The 23361-nt window shown below is 42.1% G+C and overlaps 1 protein-coding gene across 2 annotated transcripts in view; it reads right to left on the bottom strand.

The window, feature by feature from the left end:
• Positions 1-23361, bottom strand: part of SDC2 (syndecan 2) — a 93742-nt gene that overhangs the window by 2076 nt on the left and 68305 nt on the right. Inside the window, exons 2-4 of one of the 2 annotated variants that reach the window (XM_054985624.1) lie at positions 5837-5948; positions 1890-2008; positions 612-753 (exon numbers count right to left, since the gene is read on the bottom strand). In XM_054985624.1, coding sequence (XP_054841599.1) covers positions 612-753; positions 1890-2008; positions 5837-5948 — 373 coding nt within the window. Of the gene's footprint in view, positions 1-611; positions 754-1871; positions 2009-5836; positions 5949-23361 lie in introns of both variants that reach the window. The other variant, XM_054985623.1, reaches the window with a different exon arrangement.

The following is a 23361-nucleotide window of genomic DNA, read 5'->3' as shown; positions in this document are numbered from 1 at the left end:
CAAGTAGGGTTGGGATGCAGCAAAAAAAGGTGGTGGCAGAGACAGGATCAAGCTCCTTGCCCCCATGCCACTTGAGATGTGGACAGGTGTACAAACATTCCCTCCTGCACACACCTTCCTGTCTAGCTGGCACCTAGACCACAAAGCGGCAATAGTCCTATGAAATATGGAATGATGCCATCTTCTTCCTCAAGGAGAAAAATGCCCAGTGTTAATATCATTAAGATATTACAAAAGGACACCTTATGTGCATTTAAAGGGGGAAAGGACAATAAAGGGAAGATTTGCACAACAGAAGGTATGATTTCCGAGAAAAAGAAAAAGGTATTAGGAAGGAAGGAAAAACAGCATGCAGGTCTCTCAGGCCAAAAAACAACCGAAACAACCAAGCCTGGTTATCCATTTAACAACGCTTGAGGGCCTTCCACTTAACTCTCTACTCAAAAAGCAGGAAACTGTGTGCACAGCTGGTGCTGACTCCTACAGGTATGGGAATATTTACACTAAGATTAAAGGTATGAGTTTCAAATACCCATTATCATAACTGAGAAGCCAGCAGCCCCTTCTCTACTACTGAGAGAGTTGCAGAGCATTTAATCCACAATACTCACCTGCCAGTACTTCTGTTCTCTGGAAAAGATTTTCTGAGTGTTTCTCAGTGACTACATCTGCATCTTCACCAGGTTCAGTTTTACTATTTTTATTTTCAGCATTAGGCTTCGGTATCTTCTTTTTATCAGCCTCGTCAGGTGACTATGGAACATGCAGTGTTTTTTTTTTTAAAAAAGCAAAGCCAGAGATACATAAACATTGATGACATATACAAACCTCTTCAAATTATATAATACAACACATTAACTTCAACATTGTTCTAATTACTTAGAAACATAAAAGCAACTTCTTTGAGAGCTTGAGGAAAAGATAATCATTTCTAAATTTGTTATTGGAAACCCCAGAACTTCTCTCAAAATTCAGAGGAGTTAGCCGTTGGTTAGTCTGTAGTTGCAAAAGAGTATAGAGTCCAGTAACACCTTTAAGACTAACCAACTTTATTGTAGCATAAGCTTTCAAGAAACACAGATTGCATCTGACGAAGAGAACTGTGGTTCTTGAAAGCTTATGCTACAATAAAGTTAGTTAGTCTTAGAGGTGCTACTGGACTCTTTACTATCTCTCAAAATTAATTCCATCATAAATATTATTTTACACATATGAAACAAGATTACAGCAACTGATCAGATTTATTCATGTATAGTACAATGATAATTTATCTAGCCATCTGCAACATACGACACAAGAAATGGTTTCTTGGGGAGGAAACGAGTATTTAAATTCAAAATGTTCAAACAGAAAGATCTTGCCTGAGGATGGAAGGGGAGAGAAGGGGCTCACCAAGCTAACATGGGACCTTTGCTTGTCAACAGGGAAGTTTTTAAAAACAAAAGTCAAATTTCTATATATCCTTCCATTACTTAAGGTTTGTGCTTCTGCCAAGCTGGATTCCTGGTGACACAAAAATACAACAGGAAACCTGTACCTGGCTTATAATCATAACCATAACCTCCTAGCTAAGCAACAATTGCTTCATATCCTTCTCTAAGAGGTCAGCAGCTTCAAGATAAAAGACCAAATCTATAAATTTCATTTAAAACATTCCAACATGTAAAAAATGAAACATTTTTATTAATTTTTAATTAAAATATTAACAGCTGTTACGGTGTAAAAAGGAATTGTTCTTATGGTTCACCCACAGCTTGCACTAGAGGTAGTAAATTTTAAATCCTCTTAAAGCATATACCAAATGGCATTCAAAGCTATAACAGTGCAATTTTTTTCAAAAAATACAGAACACAAAAACAACCTGAACACACCTTTGTTTGTAAAGGTACCTTGGTCTGCGTTTTCAATGTAGTTCTCTCAGTTCTAGGGGCATCGCTAGTTGGTGGCAACTTTAGAAGTGTTCTATATGTTGTTGCTGTAATTGTGTCACCTTCCTCTTCTTCAGCTCCTAAATCATTTTGAATAGCGTTAATTCTGTACAAATTTACTCTAATTTCTTTTAGTGTTGAAGTTTTAGGTCAAAATGAGCCCTTGAGGACGCTTACAATCAAGATTGTTTAAGCAAAATGCATGAGCATCACAATAAAAACAACAGAAGTGTCGGGCCAGCATCTTCACTAGAGGAATAATAGATAAAAACAAAATGTTCAACCAGACTTCCCATTTACTTATTATCTGAAATATTTATACTCCAACTTTCCCCCAAAAAGGGCCAGGCATCTTCCAAAATAAGTCAACAAATATTAATTTAAACATTCACCAGACATAATAAAACAACGATCTAGAGACTCTGAGAGGGTCTTGGAATAGTAATGTTTGCCATCTTTCTTTAAACCATAAGTGAGTGAGCCTATCAGGGCATCCTAGAGTCTCTCTACACAATACTTTTCACATGTATTTTTCATGTGTAGGGAGACGCAATGTTATCTGGGAAGTGTAGTTTTAAATGACAGAGCCGGTGGAGATCCTCTGCCGCCTCTGGCATCTCCGCTTCCAGTCTTTGCCCTGCTAAGCCTCGGTAAATTCAAAGTTACAAGCAGCAAAGGCTGCAAGGTAAAAGCTCCAGAAGGGAAGACAGTCTGGCATGCTAGAAGCAGCAGAGGGCTGTGAGAGAATCCATCCTCTCCGAAGCGATCTTCACTGGCACTGTCTTTCAAAACTACACTTCCCAGCTAACATTGCATCTCCCGACACTTGACGGACACACACCCTGGTGTCTCGTGTAGAGAGACTCCTAGATAACAGGAAAAGATTCTTCTCTTCACACGAGTGCCCTGATCTCCAGAAGCAGCACCATTCAGAGCCAAGCTTCCTTCAATGGAAAGTACAGGTGCTGCTAGGGTGCAATATCTGGGCTAAGAAGCATTCCCCAATACTAAAAATGAATGCGGCAGTTCTTTTTGTCAAGACACCCATCAGAGCACTGCAGAGCTCCACACTGCAGTCCCGAAACTTTTGTTTCTGCATAGCTGTTGTAACAATTGTTATCCTGTTACTTATAAAAGGCCACAATGGTATATAAAAATTGCCACTTTATTTTCTTCCCCATCACCAGCGGTGTGTGTCTCTCTCTTATTCTTAAAGCTCTCAAAGGGGATCTTTTGTATATGCTTCTTGCCTTTTTCAAGCACCTCTCTCTAGGACCCCCACTTTCTTTTGAAGACTAGAATTTTAAAAAAAGAACTCATACAAATATTTCTGGGACAACAGCCTTCCCTTCTGCCCCAGGCCACAAAACTGTTTTGGAAGAAAAAAAGCAGGGTTTTCAAAGGCCGAGATGGCAAAGGGGGGTGGGGGGTGTCTGTTGTTGTTAAAAGGACAGAAATAAAATAAGTTGCTGGATATGTCTAAAACAGCAGTAAAAAACTAGGGGAGCAAAAATTGTTACCAAAATTACCACAGCTAGAGACAAATGTTCACTTAGCAAATGTTCAAATGAGCAAATATTATTTTGAATCATCTTGGAGGCCTGAACTCCTCCTTCCAGTGCATAGTCTTTGAATGTGTAGGAATTTCTTTTACAAGGGGAGCATTCCAACATGCAAACACCCTTCGTTGTTTGAAGGATCTATTTAGCCACATAATTTGCTGTTTCTGTGGACTAGCTGCTGGCTGATCAACAAGGGCTAAGTTTATCCCATGGAATTTATTTAGCTGCAAAAAGACTGGACTGATATCAAACTGATTATCTTGTGACTCCTTTACACTGAAATCCTAGCAGCCATAACTGATTGGATTCCTATTAGATGTGCCCGGTAGTGCATGGCTGTCTAAGTTTAATTTTCCATTACTTGAATGCATTTAACCCATTGTTCAGAGCAGGGGAGGGTACATTATGCAAGCAGCCTACTATGGCCATTTTATCTCTAATACTTTAACCAATTATTCAACACCAGATCCCCGTTCTGTCTCAATTCTTCATTTACTGAATAAATCCAACAAAATATAAGTGTTTAAATCTGTGTTTTATCACCATGTCGAAACTTAAAATACAACTGACTCAACAGTAAAATTTCAGGAAAATTCAGGAAATGAAATTACGGTGAAGGGAAGGGGAGCTCCAGCATCAACAAGCATGCACTCAACATCCTCCTGAAATCCTTCAGTCTCTTGCTTCCATATCCTGTGACAGAGAGTTTCCAAGCTATGCACTATGAAGAAGCACTTTTTTCTGCCTCCAAAGTAAGGCTCATTAAATTTCACCGGGTGTCCTTAAATTCTATTCTGGGAAAGGGAGAAAAATTCTCAATCCACTTGCTCCATGATATGCATAATTTATGCTTTGTTTCAGCTCTGAATCAGATTTCTGCGTTTCAAGTTTTTGCAGCCCAAGCCCTATTGCACTGTTTATTGGATGTCCCAGCTGTTTTTCATATTGTTTTACACTGTGTAATCCTCCTTGAGTCTCAGTGAGAAGGGCGGACTATAAATAATTTAAATAAATAAAAACATTTATATGCGGTCTGTACATGCATAGACAATTCGTCCTCTTCTGGGAGATGCTGGGGTTAGGAAGAAAGCTGTCGCTGGGGTGGGGGTGAAATGCTGCCGCCACTGCTTCTGTTGAGCTGGGGAACATGAAGTCGCCTGGACAGCAGTGACGGGGAAGACGCCACTCCCACTGTTGACATGGCCAACATGCAGGACATCAGGCAGCCAGGTGGGAGGCATGGAGGGCACTGCCGCTACACTTCCAGCAGCTAAACTCATCTTGGCTGTCTTTGGGGGGGGGAATCAAATACTGCCACCGCCACTGCCACCACTGAGGTGGCAACTATGCAGACCACCAGCCTCCCAGATGGAAGGACCTCTGCCACTGCGCCATCCCAGCAACAAAACTGTGCTTGACTAGGATGGGAGGGGAAAACTGCTATTAGTCATGAGGAAGTGACGCACATAGTGGATGAAATGGGGGGGGTCCCCACCCATGGTTTTTGCGGGGGCCCCAGAGTGTATTGAGGGAGTAAACACTGTGCTCCCTTTCCCCAACAGCCCTGGGCAGTAGATGGGTGAGAGGCAGTGAATACAGGGAACTGGCTGCCTGTCCGGTGAAGTCCCTGGAAAGAGGAGAGTGTGGATTTGGATCAGGGCTCTCTGCTTGATAACTAGGGATCAGATTAGTGATGAGTAGTGACTGCAATGAACTGCCGATCAAGCCCCCAGCCTGTGCAGGGAGGTTTATGATGGGTGGCAATGTGTAAGGGGGGGGCACAGCCCACCTGAAAAAACTCAGTTTTGCATAGTTTGTGGAAAGCCAAGATAATGGTAGCTTTCCTGACCTCTAGTCAGGCAGGCCATTCCATAAGGAGAGACCCATCACAGAGAATGTGTTTATGTGGGCAGCTGTTGACTTTGCCTATTTGCAGGCTGGTATCTGCAGAAGGACCTGTTCAAATGAGTGGAGCTGCAGTGGTGGAGCACAGGAGGAGAGGCGATCCTGCAGCGGGGAGGGGCCAAAACTGAGGCCAGCAACTACCCAGGAAGGGATGGCAGCTTAGGACACATCTAAAGTCACTGGCTCTTTCTGCTCAGTGAAGTTAATTTTTAGAATTTTGAGTTCTAAGAATTTTAGGAATGTGGCACATTCTATAAAAATATAATGAATGCTCCACATTTTTGAAGGATGATGTTCTGCTCTAGGACATGTTGACTAAAGTCTGCTTCACACACAGCATAAGATACAAGTGCACAAATCCATCCATGAAAAACTGCATAGGGACAGTGAGATTTGCAGAGTGGCTGTAACAAGTTTTTATTCACAAGCACACTGGCTTACCTGAGCCAGACCCAGAAGTATAGTCATCATCATCAATTGGATAGACTCCTGATGCTTCTTCAATGGAGCTGTTGTCAAGGTACAAGTCTTTATCAGAAGTTAATGCTGCTCTCTGTAAACAAAAGTGAAGTACAAGAAGTAAATTCACTCTAGCTTTGCAAAGAGAGTTCTTCCCATTCAATTCAAGAGGTAATCGTTCTTGAAACAATTAAGTAGGCAATAGTTTTTAAACCATCGAATCCTTTTTGTTATTTAGGACAATATTTCTACTCCTCCTTTCTATCCGCTCCTGAATTTGCATAGTGGTTTACACTAAAATTTAAGCGTGCTGTGTTACAAACAATTTAAAGCTGTTTAAATCTAGGTAAGTTTTTTTTAATTAGACGGCTGTTATCTTGTCTCTGCTTTTAGACTTTTTGGCAGGGGAGAAGGGGGCAGGAGGACTTTTGTTGAAGTCCAGCAACAGAAACCAACACATATAATAGGCATAAACAGAAACTAGAACAATGACCTTTCATAAAGAAAACGCTCAGAAACCTTGGTACTACTACAGGAAGCCTCTGTCTCTTGTCCACATAGCCTGTGGGTGCAAATTAAAGAGGATGACAAGTTTGGGAACATCTGAAGAAGGACAACGATGACAAATTTTGAGCCTGCCTAAGAACATCCATCAAAGCCAATAATTAACTGCATTTAAGAGGAATTCAGCAACAAGCAAGGCCCACTTTCCCACCTATTTCTGTTAGCCAAAACTTAACAGCTCTTGATCTGCTCAGCTTAACTCTTAAGTTGAATGAGGCTATCCTTCCAATAACTCCATCTTCAGAAATGGTCATAGTACAGAAAAGCTATGCATAGCATTATCAAAAGTAGATTTGTAGGTTGACTCAGAAACAGGATGTAAAAATTTTTCTTTAAAAGGCATCCGGCATATTTTGAATAGCAGCAAGCAGATATTTCAATACCCAGTAGATGTTAGATGTTCTAACTACCAGGAAAAAGGAAATTTGTTTTTCAAAGAGAAAAGCAGCTGTTGTTAATGTTGGGGAAAGTTTACTTCTTCCATCTGGTTCTATATACTCTAGACTTTACACGGCTTCTTCTAGATGCAGCTGAACCTAGACAAAGCAGTGTAAAGTTAAGATACTGGAGAATCAGAAAGACGAAGTTCGTTTGAACAACACACACAACCACAACCGCCCTCCCAAGCTTCCTTTTACATCTGCTCAAGCAAACAAGAAGTTTGCTTATTGAGAACTAATACACTAGCCTCCGGACCGATCTCATATCCAAGCAGTTCCTATCCATACTATTATTAACCTGTATCATTTCTGAAAATTGTTTTACAGATTTATGTAGCTCCATCAATGTGCATGTCATCTCAAGGGTCAGGAAACCTTCAGGCATCCAAGGGCGGTAGAGGTTCATTGGCTTTGTGCTAGACTGTGGTTCTCTTTAAGGCCTGAGTAAATTTCAGGTGTACAGAGACAGTGAAACAAATCCATTGACTCCCATGGATATAATTCTGTAGTACAAAAGTACGTGAGCTGGAAGAGCTCAGGTTTTAAGTTATGCTCCTTAGCAGTATCATCAATATATCTAATTCTAAACAAGGCCAAATATTTAAATCTGGAGAATGAAGCCATGAACAAACAAGACATATCTTTATATAAACCTGAAATCTTTAAAAAAAAAAAAGGACATGGAGTGGGGGTTTAAACCCCCCCCCCCCCAATAACAGAAGCAGCACCTGTAGTTTTAAGAAATGAATGCCCTCCGAGTGGCTGTTGTGGCTGTTGCTAGACAACCACAACAGTAGTGCCAGCTTCGGTTTCGGTCAATAAAAAGAAGAGGGAAGGGGTAGAACCCGTTGCAGGGCTCTTTTGCTCTTTGAGGGAGGACTCATCAGGACCAGGCTTAGCAGCAACCATCAAGCTACTTGCATGAGTCACCCAGGCCTGGCTGTTCACTGTTGCTCAATAGTATCACCACAAGAAAGCCAGAAACTACTGTGTAGTGGTTAGGAGTTTCAGACTAGGATCTGGGAGACCTAAGTTCAAATCCCCACTCTGCCACAAAAGCTCGCCGGGTAACCTTACGCCAGTCACAATCTCGTAGTCTAATGTGGGTTGTTGTGAAAACACAATGGAAGAGAATGATGTAAGTTGCTTTGGGACCCCACTGGGAAGAAAAGTGGAGTATAAATGACATAAATAAGTAATATAGCTGGAAATGGGGGATAGACAAAAGGTATGTTGATTGGGTGAGTAGGAGAAAAGGAAGCATGGGAAGGTGAGGATATGTGGTTGCCAGGAGGAGAAACTGAGGAAAATGTGCAGGGAGGGGGATAAGGGAAATTCAGATGTCTCCTCTCAAGTTCCCCACTGCACAACTGGGCCTGAGCCAGTAGTCAGCACTGAGTGCCATTTTCCCAGGAAGAGGCTGCCAGGGGGAAGGAATAATTGAAAACTGAAGACAGGGGACAAGATAAAGGTAGGTGGGTGGGAAGGAGAAAAAGGAAGCAGGAAAAGAGGAGAGTCTATGGGGGCTTTGGGGGAAGGGAAAGGAAATAGTGGAGGAGAGTATACAACAGAAAATAAGATGCCCCCTGAAAGTCCTTGCTGTTCTCCACCTATTCTACGTTGCTGCAAACCAACGTGTGCTAGTTGTTATAACATGCATGCTTGTTCAGGAGATACCATTCTCCACCCCCACTCTGTCAATGCAGGAAAATTTTCAGCAAAATTTGTGCTTATACTTGTTTTGAAGTTTTATGGAGACACCAGTCATAAGAATCAGCACTTCACATGGCGCTTATACATGCCGTTGCTGCAATTTGATTATAGTGGCTGATTATTATTATTATTTACACTTCTAACCCGCCCTTCCCGCAAGTGGGCTCAGGGTGAGGTACAGCAGTTATAAAAATACAATACAAATATTAAAAACAATTCATAAAACTACAGTTCATCATAAAATCAAAAAACAGATAATCTGTCCCAAGATACGGTCAATTCCAGATTCCTGCCCATCAGTATACAGGAGGAGGGAAGCGGACAGATAATGTACTGCAACCCATACGAGGGTCAGCTAACGAATGGGGCACTACATAGCCACATGCTTTACCCATATCTTGGGCAGCTGGCCGGTGGACAGTGTATAACCCCACACTTAGTGGGAGGCTGCTGGGAGGCTCAGTGAGGATTGCATGCTGGCCTCAACCATATGCCTGGTGGAACATCTCCGTCTTACAGGCCCGCCGAAATGATAGAAGATCTTGACGGACCCGGCAGTCCTCAGACAGAGAGTTCCACCAGGTTGGGGACAGGACCGAAAAGGCCTTGCCCTGGTTGAGGCCAACTGAGCCTCCCTGGGGCCAGGGACCACCAGCAGATGTTTTCCAGCTGATCGGAGCGTTCTCCAGGGCACATACAGGGAGAGGCGGTCCCTTAGGTATGCTGGTCCCAGTCCGTTTAGGGCTTTATAGGTCAAAACCAGCACCTTGAACCAAATCTGGAATTCCACGGGGAGCCAGTGGAGCTGCTGCAGAATTGGTGTAATATGTGTCCTATAAGGAACTCCCGTCAAACACAGCAGCATTCTGGACCCGCTGTAGTTTCTGGATCATACCCAAGGGCAGCCCTGCGTAGAGTGAGTTACAGTAATCCAGCCTGGAGGTGACCGTTGCATGGATCACTGTCGTTAGGTCCTGGTCTGAGAGATAGGGGGCCAGCTGCCTGGCCTGCCGAAGATGGAAAAAAGCAGCCCAGGTAACCGTCGTAATCTGGGCCTCCATAGATAAGGAGGAATCCAGGATCACGCCCAAATTCCTGACTGATGGTACTCTCCACTCTCCTCCCACATAATGTGCATTTCGGCCGGTAGTTGGTTCCAGCCATCTCCCAGAGACCATCTTTCATTTTCTCCACACCCCGGCACCCCTTGCCTACATCTAACCACCTGGCTTCAAAGTTTCCCGATGTTAAAGTGGCCAAACAGACAGGCAGTCAGAAGTAGACCTCACCACCGGCTAAGCAGTTCAGTGTCCTTCCCAGCAGAAGTTTACATTGAAGCTTAATTCCATAGGGCATTGGGTGAGACTCTAGCCACACACCATCATCCCACAATATAGTACTCCTATACTATACAAGATGGCAAGATGGTGGATCCATAGCAAGAAGGCTAGAATTAGCCTGACTTGGCTCGGCTCAGCTTGACAATGCAATAGGCAGCGAGGCAACTCCACTGGCAGCTCAGGCACAATGTACAGCCAGTCCAGACAGGCCCTCACACCGTATCTGCAACGCTGCTCTTGCTGCTGCTTCTGGGTCTCCGCTTGTCCCACGGATCGAAACAGCTGCTCCCTCTGCAGTTCGACACAATTCAATGCTGGCCACTCACCCAGTGCTGTAGGTCCTCTCCTGCAGGTCAATTTCATATGTCTATCTCTTGTCCCTGCAGGTCAATTTCTTTTATCTGTCTCTCATCTCTTGTGCAGTTCTCCACTCTGGTTCTTCACTCCCCGGGCTGCTCTACACCTCCTCCCCAGCTGTGTCAGGTGGGACCGGCGTATCAGATATTCAGTGGAGCAACAATAACAAAGCCAGTGCTAGACTTCTCAATATATTTAGTTATCAGTAGAAGTTAGCTTAACTTAAAATATTATAAAATATTGTGGGTTTGAATGATCAAAAATGGGAGGAAACAATTTACGATGTCTCAACCAGGCTTCGGGGGTAAAGAGTGAGCTCCGAAACAGACATAGTAGTGTTTCACTGACACACAGTTCACATAAGGAGAAATGCAGAACCTCTGCAGATATAATAGCTTGTATCCACACTAGCATTTCCATGAGTGCAAGTCCTCACACACACAGAATTAAATTCCTCCTCCCTTCCTGTGGCAGCCAATGAGCCCCCCAAAATCCTGCTCCTGGGGAAGAGGGGATCTACAGGAACAAGGGGGGATATCAGGCTGCCATGGGAGGGCGAATGCAGGAAAGTCACAGACAAAGACTCTCAGAGCATGTGGAAACACTAGTGCAGATCCAAGCATTCAACAATTACAGTATTTATTAGTGGGACCTGCTCATGTATTTCTCTTCCACTCTTTCTATTTCTGAAACTATACAAACCATGCTTTGCAATCTTTGTTAAAAATGAGTTTTCTAAATTATGATTTACAACACTACCAATGCCTAACTATGAAAAAATGAAGGGGGGAGGCAGAAAAGAGGAAACATAGGAAGGGAAGAAGCATGTAAAACTATGGGACAATCCTGATTGCTTAAACATGGTTAGGAGATTAGGCAATCTTACATCTGCTCTGGTCCTTGGGCTTAGACAGTCAGCTGTGGAAGGGTGTCTCATATAAGCAGTTGTCTACAGAAAGTGGAAGTCCTAATTGGCATGCACTCTATATTTCACATTTTAAAAACAGAACAATGCAACAGACAAGGTTTATTAAACAGTAAAGATCCTTATAGTTTAGGCCATAAAAAACTATTTGCTGCACTCAGACAGGGATTGTATTCTCATCCATCAATTATTATCCCACTTACATTGATATTCTTAGAGTATAATGCTGCAAAACCCTGTGACCTAAATTCTTCACATATTACAAGCCAATGATCATTGGAGCCCTGTCTGGTTACTGAATAAACACGAATAAATCTAAATCTAGTGGATGTGCAGAAGATTAGCGTTCACTAAGCACTAAATACAGGTTACTTTCATCTCAAATATATGCTGACTTTAGTTTGCACATCTGGGAGTGATTAGTTCATTACAAGTCATCAACAAATTAAAAAGGAATTTTACAGAACTCATGTCATCCCAGATCCAATGGTAAAGCCATTTTTCCTAGCTACAAAGAATGGAGTATGTTTGTTGGAAGGTTACATTTCTACTGTTTATTAGAGCTGGGCACGGACCAGGAAAATTCTGAACCATGCAGTTTGGGGTTCATCGCATACCACAAACCATGAACTTTCACAAACTTGCCCCGGTTTGCAAACTGGTTCGTTAGGTTGGTGAAAACGTCACTTTCGGGTTAGCGAAGATCTGCAGAGAGCCCATCCCCCCCCGTTGCCTAGGAAACTGATTGATCGGCAGTAGGCTGTCTGTAGTGACGAACTGAAATATGAACCAAATGAACTGGGCTAAAATTCATTGTGGTTCGTGAGAAATGAACTCCCACGAACCACCAGTTCATGAACCACAAAATGGCCTGGTTCGTGACAAACTTTGTCTTGTAATTCAGTTCATGCCCATCTCTACTGTTTATTTTGAACACGTATCCATACAAGAGCATTCTAAAACATGGGGGAATGATCACTACTCTGTAAAAGCAGGAGAATAAACATGGGGAGAGCAAGAGCAGAAATTACAAGTTCTGCATGAGGAAAGATGTTCCAACAGTAAGCTGCCATCCCCAAAAGGGCTACATTCAGGAATGGACTGGCATTCACTTCAACAAAACAGAAAACATATCTAAAATATTTCTTTAGCTTGATGAGCAAACAAGAGTCTAAAGGACTTCTGATTTAGTAATCCACTATTTTTAAATAACAAGAAAGAATCAGAGCCGGTTCATTTCAAAAGATGCTGGTGCTGCCAGTTTGTTGGTGGAGGCTTGGTGCAGCTCAGGGAGACGTCAGTCCCAACCTTGTTTGCTGACAGGCTGGCCTCCTGCTTCCCATGGGGAAAGGAATACCTCGTGAGCGGAAAAGAATGAGCAGCCAGGGAGACCATTACTTGCCAGGCCATGTTTAAAAGTAGCTGAAAGATGGCTGATATTCTTGGACTACCCTACACAGTCTGAGAGAGGAGGAACTGGCAGGAGGAGGAATAAGGTTTTCGAAACCCCCTTTCTATCTAATTTTGAGGTCGGTGGGTAATAGCTGCAGCTGAGATCAAGAAGTGGGCCTTCAGCAGTTGCTGATGTAGATGTTAGAAACCGACCTTTCTGAATTGTTTGCTCTGCCTATTTTCTGATGTCATAATCTTTATATGTTTTGTAATGTGATAACCGAATTTTGTAAAGCCTGTTATATACAATTTTTTTTTTAAAAAAAGAAGTGGGCCTTCAGATAGACGGTGTCCTGACATCTTCCCTACACAAAGGACCTGTGACAGAATCCCACACACACTGCTGTGGGCAACCACAAGCAACAATATTTCACACATAACAGCATGACTGTTCAAAATATCCATAATTCATTGGCTGTCTCTAAAATACACTTTACAGTCATGTAAACAGCAGTCCTAAAGGGAATAAAAGAACTTCAGAGCAATCCTATGCAGAGTTACTTCAGTCCAAGTCAACTGTAACCAATATGCTTAGACTGGATAGCTCAGGTCAGCCTCTCATCAGATCTCAGAAGCTAAGCAGGGTTGGGCTTGGTTAGTAATTGGATGGGAGACCTCCAATGAAGACCAGGGTTGCAGAGGCAGGCAATGTAAAACCACTTCTGTTAGTCTCTTACCATGAAAACCCCACCAGGGGTCACCATATGTCAATTATGAATTGATGGCACTTTCTACCACCACAGATTGGAGAAACTGTGCAGGATTCCACTGCTAAGCATGGAATACAATGATAATCACAATTAGCTCCTATTACTGTGGCTATAAGAAGTTCTGTACACTGTGACCTAAAGTGCAGTCCCATTAAAAAGCCATGACTGATACATCAATATAGCCTCAGCCTCTCCCAGATGTATTATATCTGTATCCCATTACAAATTACAAACACTTCTGACTCTGATAATTTAGGGCAGCATTTTAAGTTTACATGTTGCTTAGTATTTTTATTATATTCCTCTGTAATGCTATAGCAATTTTAACAAGGCTGTATAATGAGCCAGTGGCAGAGGCAAGATTAGGGTAAAAAAAAATCTGGACTAGAAATCTCAGCTAATTAGGGATCACATAAAGAAGAGGAAGAGGATGTTCCAACACTATGCAGCCAATCAAATCTGGCCACATGATCAAAAAAAGTCAACTGAGAGTGGACAATGCTTTCTGGATCAGTCTCAGGAGTGATCTTCAAGATGAAGACCTACAGTAGTTAGAGTTAGTATATCCAGATTGTGGGAAATGCTTCCTGAATATGAGTGCAAACTGCATTGAGTAGTGTTTTTTAGGAAACAGATAAACGTTCCAATTGCCCTTAGATTCAATATAGGTCTCCCAAACCCAACTATAAATCTTTTAGCCACATGATCACAATGACACTCAGAACACTGCTGTTATTTGCAGTTACTTAACTGAGCCTTTTATTTTTAGGATAATCAAAGAAGTTCTGGGCCATATGTAATAAAGATTAGCTAAACTGTTCTAGATTTTAAGTTTCTAGTAGAGGTTATTTAAAAGACTGCATAAATGGATAACTGTGAGACATTTAGTTTTGGACCCAATGGTCTTTATATAACTGATGTATTACTATGTGTCTTGGCTTCATCATAACCAAGGCAGTAACATTCTACAGCGGATGGTTTCTTACTAAGAATTTGGCTTCATTTTCAGCATGCTCTACCAAGCACACTTTCCACATTGTACAATGATGAGAGCACAGGCTCTGAACATCTGTCTGAGAAAATTTTCCTCTGAGGAGGTTCAATAGTCCTTTTAAAAATCAAATTAAAATTCAGTACATCCTCTCTCAAGCTTTTTTCTGGTACCAAAGGAACCCAAGACACAGAGTAAGTGAGATCCTCAAGATATAATCTGCATCTGTTAATGTGTTTATATGGTGCCTGACACAAGAAGGCTTTCATCCAGACTAGAAAAGCTAGCAGCTCTCTGTTGGATGACTGATGCCCTTTGGCTGAAGAGTTTTAGCTAATCTCATGGCACTTAAAAATATTTGCTGCCTTGACAAGGAATAGATGCTTATGCTGTGGAATTACACTCAGACAGCCAAATTTCAAGCAGCTACAGCAGAAAGCAGAAAACAAGCAGGTTTATTGCTCCAAAATGAAGAGTGATTCTTCTCCACACAACATAACCCCACCCCAGAATTATGGCCAAGTTTCCTTAGCACGGTACAAATGACAGCCCCATGTATTCACTGAATGTGTGGGGAGGAAGCATCTGTGCAAGTATGCTGCTCCCCTTCCACAAAAATTGCCTGTTTTTGTAGTTTTTGCAGATGCCCTTAAGAGAAAAGCTAAGTTAACACCCCCTCCCCCAATCCCTTAGACATGGGAACAGAGAAGAAAAAAGGCTTGACGATACAGAGTTTGGAGCTATGCCACATTACAGGCTGAGTATAATGACTGAAGCAGAAAAGCTCTCGGCTGCTGCCACAGTGTGCCACCAAACTCCTGTTCTCTTTTCTATAACAGTATCAAAAAGATGCAGGAAGGTACATGCCCTTTTTACTTAAGCATACATCAGGCAGATTTAGTGGATCATTTCAAGCAGCTCTGAAAGACAACAGGCACATAGACAAACTATGCATTCAGACCTCAAAACAAGCTCCGATTGTGATGAACCTGGCTTGTTGCTGTGCTCGAACGCTGTCAGTGTCCCCTCCTCCCCAGGTTTAATTACATTTCAGAATCCTGGTTTGTGGAGAAGAAACAACCTCTAATTTCACCAGGAATCTGCACCAAAATGTCATGGTAAACTGGAGTTTGATTAAGGCTCTTTCAAGCATGCTCTCTGTACAAGGGGAGGAAGCCCACAGCAAAGAGTCAGGTTCTTGACTGGGACAAACATACATGTCTGTTGTAGCATACAAATAAAATAGATCTTAACAGGGGACAGGTAAGGCACATCTCAATTTTGGCATACATTTTTCATGTGATACAGTGTCCAAATGACCCACTAATCTCTCTCACAAATATAGAAGCCACAGAGTCTCCACCATGTCAGACAATACCCTCAATATGGTAATCAGAATGTACCCTGTATACCATAAGCTGTGTTACCTATAAACACGAAAGGTGGCATCATCTTGTGAGCTGAAGCCCATGAATCAACTCATACCTTGAACCACCTAATTGTTCACCTAGCTCAAACTGGACTGAGCTGAAGTTAAAGATATAATAAACTGAGCACTAAATTCATGAAACAGGGCTAAATCACGAATGTTTTCTCATTGCCCCTACTGGCACCGCTAGATCTTCTGGGATGGGGGGGGTGGCCTTCCTGATGCCATGGCTTGCATGAGTAAAATCTTGTATATGAAACAAGAGGAAACTGTAACCTGTTGCATCCTAAAGATTTCATCACTTATTTGAGCAAAAGCAAAGAGTGAATTATTCTCAACATCTGTAAAAGGGCCTGCAAAGTTACCTGGAAATGTTTAGCTCCTGTGCCAAAAAGTGATGGCTGCAAAAAAATAATAATAAAAAAATAGATAGATAGATGATAGATAGATGATAGATAGATAGATGATAGATAGATAGATGATAGATAGATAGATGATAGATAGATAGATAGATGATAGATAGATAGATGATAGATAGATAGATAGATGATAGATAGATAGATAGATAGATAGATAGATAGATAGATAGATAGATAGATAGATAGATAGATAGATAGATAGATAGATAGATAGATAGATAGATAGATAGATAGATAGATAGATAGATAGATAGATAGATAGATCTACATCTCTGCATTCTAGCTCTGATTTAACTTTTACCATTCTTGCTCTGATCTGCCAGTTCTCCAAACAGGTGCCATTTCCTACACCTCTATTATTTTTATATGGGACTGATTCTTGCCTCCAGACAAAAAAAAAAAAGTTTAAACTGACACATAGCTTATATAAAAGTGCTTCAAAATACTGAAGGACATTTGCAGTTCTTCCTTATGTAAGCATGAAAAAATATGAAGTCAGCATTTGTATATACATCAGCAGTGGATTTAAAACCCTGGCATTTGCCTGTGGCAATGAGAACACAGCCGCATTCTGGACAGCCTTGCTTGGCTAACCAACATAGTTACTGTAACATCCTAGAGTAGATGCCAGAAAGATTATTCACACTCCTTGTATTTAAGGAAGAATGTCTTCCCTCATGCATGCACACACACACATGGAAGCAGCTTGGAGTTCTAAAATCTCACTGAAGATAAAAAATGGATTGAGTGTGCCCAGCCAGAGAACATGAAAAATTCCAAATCCCTTGATATTGTTTTAAAAGACACATATACAGCAATGGCACAGAGCTAGAAAAAGAAGAAAAAACCTTTACAGACCCTCTAGTCACATGGTTCAAAACAGAGAAGTATCTGGCATATACATACTAATATTGTCACAAAGGTTTGGTCATCAATCAGATGCTTGAACTGTACTGCCTTTGAAAGTCCACTTCCCCCATAATGAACATCCACCAGTATCTTTATACCGGCAGCAGCAGAGTAGCAGCAGCAGCAGATTAATGATTACAGCCACTATTATTTTGGTGGTTCACATGTAATGTTCAAAAACATCTTGGAAATTTCAGTTCATTGCAACTCTTAATTGCACAAAGAATTCTGCCAGATTTTCTTTAAAATCCTACTTATGGGTAAGGGACCTCTCTGAGATAAGGAAATAGGAAGGGCATAGCAGAATTTGAATGCAGGCCAAGAGAGAAGCTACAGCAGCAAGCAGCATTTTATTCTGCTAGCTACCTTGCATGCCAGTGATGGTTAGATGTCACACTGCGCATATCTTACAATACAGTTGAAATGGGCCTCGTGGACTGCCTAGTCCACCTTTGGGAAGTAATTGCCATCGGAAGTAAAGAAGAGCCAAGTTGAAATTCCTACTCCATAAAGCTTACTAGGGCAGTCCAAGTTAGAGATTATCTTTCAGCCTAACTGCAGAACAATTAGGAAAGGGGAACTTAGAGGGGAGACTTATGTACAGTGCATAACAGTATTTAAATCCTGATGTTACCATGGCATGAATCCAGGTAACCAGATTGGCAGTGTTTCGGTAGGGGGCCATCTTCCACACTAGTCTGAGGTTGTAGAAAGCATTTTTTGCAGCTCCCGAAACTTGCTTTTCTAATAGTAGTGCTGGATCCAGTATAACCCCTGGGCTCTTAACCAAGTCTGCAAGGGTCAGACGAACTCCACTGAGAGTAGGAAGTACAATGTCCTTCAAGATCTCTGCCTTCCCAACCATCATCACTTCCCATCTGATCAGTGATTCCTTTGATATATGGCAAAAACACTTTTCCTGTGGAAGACTGTTTTTCCTTAGTTGTTTGATTTATCCTTGGTTTACTCGCTCTTCTGATTTCATTTCTGGAGTAGCCATTTGCTTGAAGTGCGTGGTTTAGATGATTAATCTAAACCAAACTTTCAGTTAGGTCACAAGGTCTACAGGAAAACAACTTACACAAAAACTCCAATCACCACCCTCGACAGAAAAGAGGCGTAATAAAAACAGTAGACCGTGCAAGACGGATATGTGAACCGCACTTTCTCAATGAGGAAATTAATCATCTAAACCACGCACTTCAAGCAAATGGCTACTCCAGAAATGAAATCAGAAGAGCGAGTAAACCAAGGATAAATCAAACAACTAAGGAAAAAAAGTCTCCCACAGGAAAAGTGTTTTTGCCATATATCAAAGGAATCACTGATCAGATGGGAAAGTTTATGAAAAGGTACAACTTACCAACAGTATTCAGACCCACCGGAAAAATACAACAGATGCTACGATCAGCAAAAGACAGTAGAGACCCCCTCACCTCTGCAGGAGTATACCGTATACCCTGCAGCTGTGGACAAGTTTACATCGGGACCACAAAGCGTAGCATCCAGACAAGAATAAAAGAACATGAAAGACACTGCAAACTTGGCCATCCAGAAAAATCAGCACTGGCTGAACATAGCCTAACTCAAACAGGACACAGTATCCTATTCCAGGACACTAAAATACTTGACAACACTTCCAACTACTTTGTCAGACTGCACAGGGAAGCCATTGAAATTCACAAGCATAAGCACAATTTCAACAGGAAAGAAGAGACTTTAAGAATGAATAGAGCATGGTTTCCAGCCCTGAAAAACACCAGGCTAACAAAACACTCTATACCCGAAAATAGCCCTGCAGAGAAGTTTAGTACATCAAGCACCAATCCATATGCAAAAGAGCCTCCTCAGGATACAGTGAAGCCTCCCGCCATTAGCATTCCACACCCTGGGAAACTCTTACAGGATGACTCAGCTCAACCCCACCCCTCCTGAGTAGATACAAATGACCTGCCAACATCTTTTCCACACTGTGACACTGAGAGATCTCTGTCTTTTGGTGCTACACCTCTGAAGATGCCAGCCACAGCTGCTGGCGAAACGTCAGGAACTACAATGCCAAGACCACGGCTACAGCCCGGAAAATCCACAACAACCATTAGCCTACTCTGTATTTTAAAACTACCTTCTCTTCTTTTTCTTTTTCTTTTCTTTTTCTTTTTCTTTCCCTTTTTATTGGATTTTTAATCTTATCAATAAAATAAAAAGTATTCTAAAAAAAAAAAAAAGGAAATCTAAGCAAAATCTCCCAACTGCACAGTGAAACCACAGCCAGATTATAGAAAAGGCAGCAAACATTTAACACTGACAATTTCCCCTCTAATCCTAGATAGAAAGATTGGATCCTTAGCTTGCATCCCCACTGACACCCACAACTCTGCCCCTGACAAAGATGGAGTACGAGCCTTCGAGCTTCAGAGAAGTCAGAGTGGCTGTTTCTGAGAGACTGCCTGCAATTCAGTCCCTAAAGTGCCACTCCAGGCTGAAGTTTCAACAGATAAATTGCTCTTCAAATTGTAAGCAGCAAGCATGCCAAACCACTGTGTCACAGACAGATTTTCCTCAATTAGCACAGCAATTTTCTGCACGTTTTACCAAAAGAGAAGAGGAAAAAATAAGCAGTCAATGCATTTATTCTTAAAATACATGGAAATAGACACAAGGCAAGCTTCCCATCATAGCTACAGCATTGATTCATCTAGAAAATGCGTACTAACATTAGTTTACGTTGTTCATACAAAGAATGTCCTGTTAATGATTCTCTAGATGCTAAATTTAATCCCTTGAAAAACAGGGCCTTGGTATCACCAAGCAATCCATTTAAGACCAGGCTGGAGTATGGGCTTTCCCTGTTTTTTAAAAGAAATCTTTGGAATGCATTAATTGTTCTTGTGGGTAAAGGAACTATACCTCCCACCACTACCCCTATTCCTTACCTGGCTTTACCTATCAGAGCTATTTTATACCTTTCAGAAAACCTGGTATGTTCTTTGTAGTGCTGGAGAAAGTGTGAATGAATACTTAAAGCTGCCAAGGCAACCTTGCTGGGATGCATAACTTTTCACCTAAGCCTTAAGTGAAATGGTAATTATTGCCGGCTCTCAAAGTGGTCAAAATTGCAAGGCATTCCCCCATGGAAATCTGCTGAAGTCTGCAGCAAAAATGTTTTTAAAGACAGCTTTTTTTTTTAAAAGATCCTTATGTGGGTAGCTACAATCAATAGTAACCAAGGTGGTGGGGACTGCTAAAATCCACCTCTGCTCAAACCTCAAACTGATTCCCCTCCCAACTTGAACAGATTTCACAAGAAATCTAAATCAATGAAAGAAGTAAATAAAATAGTTTCATATTTAAGGAACCAAGAAGCCATTTTCCAAATTGTGGTAAAATGAAACAGACACCGTTATTGAGAAGCTAGATAAGAATACTTATCAGTAGTTGTCATCTTTGGAACACTTGTATACAAGAAAGATTATACCCTGGGTAGTTAGTGCATTTATTACTTATGCAAAATGTCAGACAGCAGCCATTGTAAAAACTGCACATGTATGTATATATGTTTGCTATTTTTATGTATCAAAATGGCAAAATGAAGTTTTATTTCTATGTGAATATGGGCATTGCTAGGTCTTCACTTCCAACCAACACATGTGAAGTTGAACCCCTAAAACTGTCAACCTTCCACATGTAGCCATCAAGATAAACTGCCCTGTGAGGATGTTAAATTGTCTGATTTGATTGACCAATGAAATCAAAACATGTTGAGTAGCTTTTCAAGAGATTTAGGAAGCAACAGGTACAGATATAAAATATGGGAACAAAAATGTTTAGTTTGTAATTTAACAGACATGTTTCCATATTTACATTCACAATCCAGTCAACATTAAATTCTTCAAAGTCCAATTATTTCCCCTGGGAAACAAGCACAAGCAATTTTTGATATGGTTAATGAAGCTGGGATTCCTGCTGGGTGACCCACATCCTATCCTTTCTATAGGGTTCCCTATAAAATGGCTAGAAACAGGGATCTGAGACTGGTGGGAAATAAGACACTTTAGAAAAGCTGATATGGCAGGCAGAGGCTCAACTGTGAAACTAAAGGCTGCCCCTTCCTCCCCAGTTAAGACAGAGAAGGTTCCTCCCATGTTGGGAATAATAGTCCCTTACCCCTAGGATCATCCGGCTACCATGATACTTAGATTTTTCCTTCTCTGGTTATGAATAGAGATGGGCACGAACCAGAATACGAACTAAAGTTCATCATGAACCAGGCCAGTTCGTGCTTCGCAAACCAGTGGTTTTGTGGATGCTTGTTTTCCATGAACTTCCACAAACTGGTCTCCCGGTTCGTGTTAAACCCCAATGCACCTTTCCGTGCTGCTGCAAAGCGGCACGGAAAGGGGCATTTAAACCCATGGATCAGCTGCTTGTCGAGGATCTCCCCGACAAGCAGCTGATCCAAACCAGTGGGGGGTTAAATGCCCGTTTCCCTGCCGTTGCGATGTGGCATGGAAAGGGGCATTTAAACTCCCGGACCAGCTGCTTGTCGGGGAGATCCCTGATCATTTAAAATGCGAGGCTTGGCTGGCAGGCCAGGAGTTCCTGGACAGCCAGTCAAGCCCCATCCACTATTTAAATGGCCATTTCCCCGCCACTTTGAGCGGGGGGGGGGATGTCCATTTAAACTGGGACTGGGCTTGGCTGGCTGGCCAGGAGCTCCTGGCTGGCCAGCCAAGCCCCGCCCACTGTTTCTCCACATGGGGAAATTGCCATTTAACTGGTGGGTGGGGCTTGGCTAGCCGGCTGGGAACTCCTGGCCGGCCAGCCAAGCCCCACTGTTTAAATGTGCATTTCCCCGCAGCTCGGAGCAGCGGAGAAATGGCCATTTAAACTGCGGGTGGGGCTTGGCTGCCTGGCCAGGAGTTCCCAGCCAGCCAGCCAAGCCCCACCCACTGTTTAAATGGGCATTCCCTGCATCTTGGAGCAGCTTGGATCAGCTGCTTGTCAGGGAGATCCCTGACAAGCAGCTGATCCACGGGTTTAAATGCTCCTTTCCATGCCACTGCAAAGTGGCACAGAAAGGGGCGTATAAACCCCATAAACCACGAACCAGTTCGTGAAAGTTCGTGAAACATCACAAACCATGAACCACACGGTTTAGTTTTTTCCCTATTCGTGCCCACTTCTAGTTATGAGAACAAGAGCTGGAAAACTGATGCCTTGCTGAATTATTGTGCCTGATGAAGATTCTGTGATGATGCAAAGCGCAGGAGTCAAAGTAAGCGAGGGACAGAATGGGAAGGCTTGGATACGGGCTATGTTTCTCTAATCTGGTGATCCAAAATAGCCTTTATCCAAGACGGGGGGGGGGAGGGGGAGATGGTGAATACGCTTCTTCTTTGATTGCAAGTGTGTGTGTGGGGGGGGGCTAACCACATTAGATGCTGTGGGTTGATGTTTGCAATGCCCTGGGGAGAGAATTCTCTTTGTGTTTATTTGAACCCCCATGTGAACTGTCACAAAGGCAGTAAGTTGATCAACAGGATCTCTCAAAGCTTCTTGGTCTGCACCCAAGGAAGAGCAAGTGTCAGTTATATTACTGCTTTAAGCTTTGCGCCAGGTTGTTTTTGCCCAAACACAGGCAAACTCAGCAACTGCTCTCTAAAGGAACCCACACGTAAGGAGGAAGGTTTTAATAGATTGCAGTTGAGCCGTTCTTAAAATAAAGCTTAACATTGGAGTGTATGAGAGCAAAAGATCCACAAGGCAAGTTCTACACTCTTGGAGAACAATAGACAGTCAAAAGTAACAATGAAAACAATATATTGACTAGGTTATAGGAACCTATCTTATACTAGGTAGTACTATCTATCCCAGTGGTTCTCAACCAATGTCATGTGCACCACTGGTCGGACACAGAGGTATTCTAAGTGGGACACAGGGGTTTCAAAACAACTCCTAAGAATTCACTCTCCCTCAATCCTTGTGTCCACCTGCAAATGTGATGTACCCCATCCTGCCAACCATGCTTACCATGGAATAGCCATATGTGTCCATTTGGCATGCTAGTACTAACCTTGGACTCTTTAGTATTTTGTTCCCCCTTCTCATCAACAAGTATCTTTTATGTGTTGCTTCCTGCTAGCCCTACCTATCCATTGTGCTTCTGCAATTTTTAACGTCTTTAATACTTATAAGTAAATGATAAATATAATGGATTCATGCTCGTAAACCTATAAAGTGTTCTTCTTGGGAAAA

Source organism: Eublepharis macularius, chromosome 7, assembly GCF_028583425.1.
Source record: "Eublepharis macularius isolate TG4126 chromosome 7, MPM_Emac_v1.0, whole genome shotgun sequence".
Taxonomy (NCBI): domain Eukaryota; kingdom Metazoa; phylum Chordata; class Lepidosauria; order Squamata; family Eublepharidae; genus Eublepharis; species Eublepharis macularius.
Note: the sequence above shows the minus strand (reverse complement) of the source record. Positions and strands in the feature narration are given on the sequence as shown.